General features: G+C 43.1%; 1 protein-coding gene across 1 annotated transcript in view; it reads right to left on the reverse strand.

Annotated features, from left to right (window-relative positions):
• Nucleotides 1–242: 242 nt before the first annotated feature.
• The window catches only part of DTNB (dystrobrevin beta), a 511,730-nt gene continuing 501,194 nt past the window's right edge, over nucleotides 243–10,778 (reverse strand). The window contains exons 15-17 of the mRNA XM_042780738.1: nucleotides 4,717–4,876; nucleotides 3,775–3,864; nucleotides 243–355 (exon numbers count right to left, since the gene is read on the reverse strand). Coding sequence (XP_042636672.1) covers nucleotides 243–355; nucleotides 3,775–3,864; nucleotides 4,717–4,876 — 363 coding nt within the window. The remainder of the gene's footprint in view (nucleotides 356–3,774; nucleotides 3,865–4,716; nucleotides 4,877–10,778) is intronic.

A 10,778-nucleotide genomic window follows, 5' to 3' on the forward strand; every position in this document is an offset into this window, starting at 1 on the left:
CTGAGGCCAGGGATCATGTTTTGTGCTTTGCTTGTATCCACTTCCTGTATCCCAACCATTTATCATAGTATCAGGAAGCTTTTCTTGATCAAGTAACATTACCACCTCCAGGGTAAAACTTGACCTTCGGTTAGGGAAAGTAAGTTGAAGGAGCTCTAGGGGTCTGAAGGCTCTGGTGGCAGAGGGGAAGGGAAGCAGACACAAAGGGAGAGGGGGGTGACTTCATTCACGGCCCATTCAAACTAGGGATCCTGTTGAGCTGCCTTTACCTCTGTCTTTCCCATTCTGCATCTTCTCCTCTTCTTCCTCTGCACCTTCCTCTGCTGTGAAAAGAAGTCCAAGGAGGCCAGTGACCCTTCAGCATAGTACAGGTATAGGAGGAGGGTGAAGGGAGTCATTTATGAGGCTTGTGATAAAACCCTAGCTCAAGGCTCATGACTGCAGGCCTCCAAGGGTGCCTAAACTTATGTAGTCTGCACCATAGGTAACCTAAGCCCCAGCATGTTTAATAGACACTTCCCATAAGTGCTGAGTGCCTGAGAGGCAGAGCAGTCTGATGGTACCCACCCTGCTGCCAGTTCTGCCACTGGCTGCCTGGGTGACTGGGAAGGAGAAGGTGCCTGCCTCTTCTCTATGCCGATTTCCCCTAAGGGGACACATCTACTGGGGATACATCTAACATCCTGCATTCAGTTTTAAGGATGCAACCACAGCAGTGCAGGGTGGGGAATACCTAGATTAAAACTGGCTTCTGTCAGGTTTTAGCTGACAACAAACATAAAATGATTCAACAGTGCAATGTAGCTGTGTAGAAAAAAGCTAATGTGATCTCTGACTAGTCCCCCAGGGTTCTGCTCAGGGGAAGCCACAGATTTGTTGTGCTTTGCAGGGAGAAGATCCCTTGTGATATAAAGAGGTGTGCTTAGTCTTGGATGCTCGCTTTGAACTGGGGCTTTCCTTGGAATACTAGGCCACATCCCACTATGGCCAACCAGGAGGACAACATCTGAAAATCATGTCACATTAGGAAGATTGAAGGAACTAGGTATAACTGACCTAAAGAAGACTTAACAGCGATGTTTCCTGCCATCAAATATTTGAAAAGCCAACATGAAGAAAAGGGGCTGAGCTTATTCTGGTAGCTTTAGAGGGTGAAACAAGGATAAGTTAGTTATAGAAAGGCAGATTTTGGCTCCCCAATAAGGAAGAACTTTCTAATTATTTGAGCTGGTCATGAATGAGCTCACTGGAAACATTCAAACAGAGGAGTTTTATATTGGGCAGCAAGTTGGGTTAAATGACTTCTAAGTTCATTTCCAATTCTAGGATTCTATTATTTGTGAAAATATTTCAAAACAGGCCAGGAGATCAAACTATATGTATGTAATAGCAACACTGTGCAAATATATAAAGACAATATTGAATCTCATCCTAACAAAAATCACTATCAAGGAGACAATAAAAATGTGTTGGTGTTTAACAAGGCACTTGGGCTCATTCAGAAACTGGCACTGACTTATGGAGAAGAAGTGTATTTCACATTTTATAGGGCCACTGTGCCACTTGTGGATTTAGTCCTTGCCTACCTACAGCCCTCAGGAATGGAGCATCAGTGAGAGGAGACTGCAGATTTGACATCTTGTCCTGTGTGAGATAAGGGCAGTGTGGTGGTAAGAGAACTCGCTCAATGTTTTTAAGACCTGAGTTCTAGGACTAGCTTTGCCCCTTCAAGCTGCACGACTTTAGCTAATCACTTCACTGATCGTGATCACTACATTTTTAAAGTAAGGGGACTGGACAATGTGATCTCTAAGGTACCTTCTAAATTACATTACATAATTTTGTTAAAACCATCCCTTCCTAGTATGAGGAACTGCTGAGTGTCCCTATACATTTTTAATTTAGTGAAACTATTGTGTCTCTACATACTTTATGTTTGTTGTTGTTGTTGTTATGTGCCGTCGAGTCGGCCCCGACTCATAGCGACCCCTCCTTGGGTTTCCGAGGCAGTATCACTACGGAAGTAGGATTGCCCAACCTTCCTTCCGAGGAGTGGCTGGTGGGTTTGAACCGCCAGCCGTCTGGTTAGCAGGCAAGTGTCTTAGCCACTATGCTACCAGAGCTCCCTTTTATGTTTAATGAGGTCCAATTGCCTCTCATCCTAGTGGGGTAAGCTCATGAGCCACAAAAACCAAAACCAAACTCACTGCTGTCAAGTCGGATCTGACTTGTAGTGACCCCTCCTTAGGTTTCCAAGGCAGTATCACCATAGAAGTAGATTGCCCAATCTTCCTTTTGAGGAGTGGCTGGTGGGTTTGAACCACCAGCCTTCTGGTTAGCAGTGAAAAGCCTTAGGTACTATGCCACCAGAGTGTGGTGAATTGTCATGGCTTGGAATTCCCTAAGAAGCACCCTCTAGAAGTGGGATTTTGGGCATCTGTGGGGAGATATGTTGGGGAAGAGACCTTAGAATCACCTGTCAAGTCATCCCCAAAGGTTATCTCTTCTTTAGTTTATGTGTGTGTATAAGGAAGAGAACAGTGCTTCTGGTGGGGATTGAGAAACAGGGGAGAATGCCACACACAGCTCCCGGAGAATCAGCACCTTATCCTAATGGCATTGGTAACATCACCCTAGGCTACACACTTACTTTCTTCTAAATGGAAATAGGCAGATTTGAGGATGAAGTTGTGGTTAAGACTTTGGTCTGGTCCTATGACAACACTGAAGATGTTAAACTATCTCTACTAAGATCTGAAGAAATACTCAAGGTTTGCTTCCTTAAGAGTATGGATTGATAACTCAATGTATGTGTTTGAGTAAGTGTATGTGTTTCAATAGTCCACAGAAAACTTTGTATTTTCATTTAATAATCTTGTTAAGCTTCCTTAGTGTATTTAAAAGCACTATATTAGGTGAAAAGAAACAAAAGAGGGACATTTGCATGAATGACCTACAGCATTTAGGAAGAGAGTCTGATAATATATAACACGGTGAGCTGACATAGTGAAAATCCTAATGAATGAAGTTATGAAGCAGCTACGTAACTGAAGGAGTCATCAAGTTTCTTGGAGACAGGATGAAATACGAATGGCCTTCTACATTCTCTCTCTCTCGGGTCTTATACGAGGAGAAAGTGTGTCATGAGGTAAAAAGGTCTCTGGGAAATCACTGATGTAGCTAAGTGAAGGAGAGACTGAAAAAGAAGTCACAGATGATACTCAACATGAAGGAGGGCAGGAAGCAGGAGATTTAGGTCATGAACTTCGAGTGAAATCAGAGCCTGGTCATGGACAAAGGAAGGAATAGAGTTTCAAAACCAAATAAAATAGGAGAGAGCAGAAAGGCAGCTTGGAGAACGTCCAGAAGCTTCTGTTGCCAATTTGGTTCCAGAAATGCAGGAAAGCTTCCGAGTGAGATGGTTGGTCAGACCTAGGCAAGAGCAGCTGTGGATGGAGCACAGATGGAGACACACTGAGTGAGGTAGGGCATGACTGGACTTAAAGATCTGAATTTCTTTAAACTCTCAATTGTGTTAGCAACACCATTCATATTCTTAAGATAAACCTAATCTATTATTATCTTTACATGGTCAAGCGTGGGAGAGAGGCTCTCTGGGTGGAGACATCCAGTGTGTTCCTGAAAGGCAGAAAGACTGAGTGGCAAAATGAGATGGTTTATGCCATGGGATAAAGCTCTGCCAGCACTGGGAGGAAGTGAGGACAACACGGGTATGAAGAGTGTGTGAAGCTGGGTGGGAGCTCTGGGTTTCACCTGAATGGAGCTCCTTCACCAGGGATGACATGGTGTTGGTGATGGAGTCAGCGGCCACCAGCAGGTCATTGCGGAGGTTTCTCCTTGTACCTGAGGAGAGGCAGAGCAGATGGCGATGCCAGGGTGGGTAGGTATGGAGAGGAGGCAGTGAATAAAAGCATCGGTTCTGTCAGGTCCCTGAACACAGGTGCCGGATATCTAAGAGAGATGGGGCCATGGCTGCCCACATGCTCCTGAGCCATCAGGGATATGAGGTACCCACGTCCATTGTCTCCTTCCCTCTATCTTCTCTACTTCAAGAGCAGAATCCTGACATTACTGTGCTTCTTAGCTACGAAACAATAAGAAAAGTTGGGCTCCAGAAGAAGTACTATGCCAAGATATTTCTCAGCCTTAGGCAGGACTGTACTCTCCAGTACCACCACCTTCCAATTCCTTGTCTCTAGCCCCAAGAAGACTCTGTTCTTAACCACTTTTTCTTCCTACCCAACTACTTAATATTGCTGGTCACTAGCTCCTTAGATGACTGTGACAATGCCATGCTTAATGTGACTTCAGCAAGGTCCTCTTTGGAGTACTCCTCTTTCTTTTGCTTGTTCTACAGGCCTTCAAGGCCAGGCACATATCACTGAGAATGATTCCATCCAGCTCCTCTGGAAGAGTCAAAGCCAAAAGGACAAGGCACTTCCCACAACCCAGGAAAAAGAGCACAGGATTCTAGGAGGCCCCTTCTTCACAAACATGCGTAGCCTGCAGACCTTTCATCAAAGACTAGCCTACCTATGAAGGGGCCAGCACTTGGCTTATTTACACTGTATATGAAAACCTAATCATTTACAGTGAAGAGCATAAAAGAAAAGAAATTAGGAAGATCGTTCCAGGAATCTTGTCCATGTTTCCAGACTCCTTCAGCTCTCTATTATACTCTGTTCCAGAACTCACCTTGTGCAAAGGCCTCTTGCACGTCTCCCCCAACCCCACTCAGGGAGTCCTGAGGGCAGTGGGTAGGGGTAGAACCAGCAGATGTGGAACGCACGGGCATAGGCATTGGGCGGCTGCTTCCGTGAGTGGGTGACGTGTGTGGTGATCCTGTGGCCTGAGCCTGGGAGAATCAAAGAGAGAAAATATGTTATCTCAGTGTATCTTGCCTCTTTGAAAAAGGGGAAAAGTCCTTTTTCTCAGTTAATTTGGGCCAGAGCTTCTTAATGGTGTGATGCACTGCATGGTTGTATTTGAAAGGAAGGAGTCAGGCTGCCTCTGGGACTGGAGATAGGGAAGAAAGGAAGACAGGAGGAGGAGAGGGAAAGTGAGGAGAAGGAACAGAAGGAGAGAGAATACTATAAGAATAGACTAAAAATTGGAGTGAGAGGAGAAGATAGCAAAGAGCCATAGAAAGTTTCAGGCAGACAGACTGAGCAGAGTAGCTGGGTTGCTGATCTACGAGAACTTGGGGATCACACAGTTAGGAAATGATACATGTACATCCTTCATTCACGTTTGCAAACATTAATGTACAGTATCTCATTTGATCCTCACAATCATGCATGAGCAGAAAGTGCATATATTTTAATATCAATTTTGTAGGAGAAAAATAAGGATGCAAAGAGTAAGAACTTTTTGTCAAACTGCACATCTTGTCAATGAGAGATCTCTGAAGAACGACTTCGTACTCCGAAGGCAATGGCATATACTCTGTACCACTGGTGCTCCCACACCTCATGGAACACACTCTGGAGTGTGCATGTCAAGCGCTCAGCTGCAGGCTGCTTCCCAGGAGCTGGGCTTATCAGGCTTGTCCCACTGTACCGTCACACACACATGGTAAGGGCTTCCATGGAGGAACACAAATTAAATGAAAACTCAACTTTCGTTGGGAAAGCCCCACATAGTTTTAGAGGAAGTATGGAGCAATGGGATAAAATAATAAAAAAAGAAAACTCCAGTCAAAGAGAGCTCATTTTCTCACTGAGATCTGGGCTCTGCTGCTCTTCAAAGTAATGGAGTGTGGCACATATATTGAGGTTTTCTGTGGGAGTAAAGTTGGAAAAACATAAGCCAAAGTGTATGAATGAGTTCAAATGAAGATAAGTAATGTTGGGGACCCAGCTCTGAAAGGCCTGCACAGGAAGACTCTTCCCTGAATGAACTGTATGATCATTATGCACATCCCCAGTGCTCCAACCAGGGTGTGCACTCAACTAAACAGTTCTTTAGAGCTGTGATTCTCATTTTGAATCTTTTGTTTTGTTTTTTTAAAAAACTTGAGAAACATAAAAAATATAGAAAAGGAAAAAAAAAAAAAAAGCCAAATAGAATAAACTTCCCCAAACTGATAATTGTTAACATGTGTCAAATTTATTTTAATCTAAAAATGCTGCCTATTTGGAAATGGATAGTGATGATTGTTGTTGTTGTTGTTGTTATGTGCCGTCGAGTCGGCCCCGACTCATAGCGACCCCTCCTTGGGTTTCCGAGGCAGTATCACTACGGAAGTAGGATTGCCCAACCTTCCTTCCGAGGAGTGGCCGGTGGGTTTGAACCGCCAGCCTTCTGGTTAGCAGTCAAGTGCTTTAGCCACTATGCTACCAGAGCTCCTAGTGATGATTAGTGCATAAAATTTTTTATTGTAATTAATATCACTGAATTGTACATGTAAAAATGTGTCAAAGGGCATATATATATATCTTTCACAATTAAAAAACAAACAAAAACATATGTAGCCAAGATATCTGATGCCTCTGAGAAACAATTCTTCCCAGTTCCATTTCTTCCTCTTACTCAGTCAGAGGCAACCACTGTCAAAGATTTTGGTTTGAAACTTTTTACGTATGTGCACGTAAGTACTTATGAATAATATATGATATTTCATACTTTTACATTTTGCATGCATAGTATCATATCATTTTATAATTGCTTTTTATTCCTTAGCATAGTTTTTAAGACATTTCCATGATACAAGCAAATATGAACTTAAATGCTTACTTCATGCCATACATGCAAATTAACTCCAAATGGATCGTACTAAATTAAAAAGGAGCTCTGGTAGCATAGGGACTAAGGCACTTGACTGCTAACCAGAAGACTGGTGGTTCAAACCCACCAGCCACTCCTCGGAATGAAGGTTGGGCAATGTACTTCCACAGTGATACCGCCTCGGAAACCCAAGGAGGGGTCGCTATGAGTTGGGGCTGACTCAACGGCAAATAACAACAACAACAACAAATTAAAAAGTAAAACTATAAAACTTTTCAAATAGAATGTTGTTGTTGTTATGTGCTGTCGAGTCAGACCCGACTCATAGTGACCCCTCCTTGGGTTTCCGAGGCAGTATCACTACGGAAGTAGATTGCCCCATCTTCCTTCCAGGCTAGCAGTCAAATGCCTTAGGCATAGGACAAAAATATTTGTGACCTTGGGCAAAGAATTCTTAGATATGATATTAAATACGTGATCCATAAAACAAAAAATGATAAACTGGCATTTATCAAATTAAAAAACTTCTGTTCTTCACAAGATACTATTAAATACTATATGCAAAAATTAACTCAAGGTAAATCAAAGACCTAAATGTAAGAGATATAACTCTGAAATTCATAGAAGAAATTGTAGGTATAATTCTTCAAGACGTTGAATTAGGCAATGATTTTTTTAGATATGACACAAAAAGCTCAAGCTATAAAATAATAAATTAGACACCATTTGTGCTTCAAAAGATACCATCAAGAAAATGAAAAGACAACCCACAGAATGGGAGAAAATTTCTGTAAATCATATATCAGATGGTTATCAGTGGCCATTGAGTCAGTTCATGTATGACAGAACAAAATGTTGCCCAGTCCTGTGCAATCCTCATAATCACTGATATGTTTAACCCCATTGTTACAGCCACTGTGTCAATCTATCTCACTAAGGGTCTCCCTCTTTTTCGCTGACCCTCTATGTTATCAAGCATGATGTCTGTGGTAGCTAGGTTGTGTGTCAACTTGGCTGGGATGTGGTTTTGAGTGTCTGGCAGTTGGAGGTAGTTATTCCCCATGATGAGACTGTAATCACCTGTAAGGTGGAATCTGCTGTGAGCACCTATCAGTTGAAGGAGAGCTGCCTTTGAGGTGTGGCCTGCTTCTAGTATATATGGCAAAGCTTTCAGAAAGGTCTCTAGCTTTTTGGCAAATCTGGATCCTGCATTTGGCTGAGTCTTCACCTCTAGTTCCTGGACTTGAAAAATTGACCTGCCATGTTGCCTACTGACCTTGGGATTGTGCCATTTCACCTGCCAACCTTGGGTTCATCACCCTCAGCAGCCAGCAGCTGCTTGAATTAGGAGATGCCTCCAGCTCCAGTGGGCCTGGAACAAGAGGCAGAGCTGAAGCCAAAGACTGAAGGGCCTTCACCCTGCCCCTAGAGCTGGCACTTTGAATTTGGACTTCTAGCCTCCTAAACTGTAAGAGAACAAATTCCTGTTTGTTAAAGCCATCTACTTGTGGTTATTTCTGTTATAGCAGCACTAGAGAACGGCTACAATGTCCTTCTCCAGCAATTGGTCCTTTCTGATGACATGTCCAAAGAAAGAAAGAAATCGCAGCATCCTCACTTTAAGGCAGTTCACAGTATATTCAATAACCTTCACCACTACCACAATTTGAATGTGTCAATTCTTCTCAGATCTTGCTTTTTCATTGTTCAGCTTTCGCATGCATATGTGGTGACTCAAAGTATCCCGGCTTGGGTCAGCTGTACTTTAGTCATCAAAGTGATATCTTTGCTTTTAAAGATTTGAAAAGGTGTTTTGCCACAGATATTCCTAATGCAATACAGTTTCCTTTCTTTTTAAATTTTTATTGTGATTTGGGTGAAAGTTTAGAGAACAAATTCAATTTCCATACAGCAGTTCATACACATTTTGCTTCATGACATTGACTGCAATTCTCCACAATGTAACAGCTCTCTTCTCACTTCCTCCCTGTAGTTACCTCTTCCCTGTGTCCTTCTTTCATATGCACTCCTGCCCAAACTCCCCATCTCCCTGTGCAAACACTGCCCTTCTGTTCTCCCACGATTGACCACTCCAAGAAGTGTATCTACCTGATGTAAATGTTCACCCTATATGTCTGTCTAGGGTTTGGCTGGAAGCCACGGGACTGAATTCAATTCTAGACCTGAAGGGTAACTAGGGGCCTGCTAAAGGGGCAAGGAGGCACCATCTTCTGACCTCCTCTAACTACACAAGAGGAAGATAGAATCACCATCAATAGCCCAAGGCCTATTCCTGCGAGGCCAGACATGCTGCCTCCCTCCAGCCCTTTCACCAACCCTGACACCAACCGTTCCTCCCACAGCACTCACCACCTTTCTGCTGGGTTTGATAATTCACTGCAGTGGCCACACAGAACTCCCAGATTATGGGGTTTATTAGGGACGCACCAGGCTACAATTCAAATTCAGGAAAAACGCTCAGTCTCTCTCAGCCTGCCTTCTCTCAGCCAACAGTCTCTCTCAGCCACTCTCCCAGCAATTCATGTCTCATGTCTCTTGGTGTCTCTCTCAGCAATGTGTGTCTCTCGATGTCTCTTTCTCAGCAGCGTGTGTCTCTCAGGAGCGTGGTTCTCTCAGCAACATGTATTTCTCAGACAGCAGTCAGAGAGACTTCTGCCTCTAGGAGGCCTCCTTTTGAGCCAGGCAGAGTAGCCAAACTAACCAATCATAACATCAGAATTCTAAGCACCTGAGAGAGAGCGAACTTCCCAGAACATTGCTTTGTACCACTGCTCAACAGAAATACCCCAGGTGGATAACTTTAGCAATAAGGAGCTCCTCAGTTGCTCATGGCAAATTCTACCTTGGAGTTTACAAAGACTTATGGGTAGAAAAGCCACCCTAAGTAATTTTCTACACCCCAGGGCCACAGCCTTGGGGCTCTCACCAGGCTCTATGAGACCAGTAAACCTGTTTTTTTTTTTTTTTTTAATGATTTTGAGTTTTGTTCCACATTGTTCTCCCACTCTATCCAGGATCTCCTGCACTGATCCCTTTCCGAGTGGATTACAGTGGTACCAGGCACCATCTAGTTCTTCTGGTCTCATAGTCATATAGGCTGAGGATGGCATGGTCTACTAGTCCCTTGGGCTAACTGTTTCCATGCTGCTTTGGTTTTCTTCACTCTTCTTTGCTCTGGATGAGGAGAGACCCATTGCTCCATCCAGATGGCCTCCTGCAAACTTTTAAGACCCCAGTCACTACTCACCAAAGTAGAATGTATAACTACATTTCTGTGTAGTATGTTATGCCAATTGAGCTTGATGTCCACTGTGACTATGGTCCCGAGCTCACAGGTCCAACTACTTGCTCCCTCAGGGTAGCAGGCTATGGCCAAGAAGTAATCACAGCTTTGCCCCTTGTTAGCTCTATATTTGGACGTTGTTACAGCACATAAAAATACAAATGTAGAAATATCATCTGCCAACCTTATATATGGTCATGGGTATATTCTTTTTTGCATAAACATACCTGATCATTTAGCCTGTCTACCCATCTATGTACTCATAGATTAATGTTTGTTATCACTGATGACACAGTATTATATATGTAAAAGGGTTTATCTTTGTTGTTTGTACCTCTTATGTACCTCTCTGTATCTTCCTATTCTTCAGTGTTACTGTGTTGGTCACTCCTTTTGGGGACACTGCCCTTTCCTTTACCTAAATCAATACGTATCACTACTTATCTAGCAGTGTTCCCTCCCCTCCCCAGTAACCAACAAAGAAAGTTTCCTTCCATATATAAATCTTTCCTTGACTTTTTACAATAGTGAACTACAACAATATTCATCCTTCTGTGATTATTTCATTCAGCACAATGTCCTCCAAGTTCATCCTTGTTATGTGGTGTTTTGCAGATTCTACATTATTCTTTAGTATTGCATAGTATTCTATTTTGTGTATGTACTGTAGTTTGGTTATCCATTCTTTGGCTGATGGGCACTTAGGTTGTTTCCATCTCTTTGCTAT

Source organism: Orycteropus afer, unplaced genomic scaffold (assembly GCF_000298275.1).
Source record: "Orycteropus afer afer isolate SDZICR_OR568_19922 unplaced genomic scaffold, OryAfe1.0 scaffold00058, whole genome shotgun sequence".
Lineage (NCBI taxonomy): Eukaryota > Metazoa > Chordata > Mammalia > Tubulidentata > Orycteropodidae > Orycteropus > Orycteropus afer.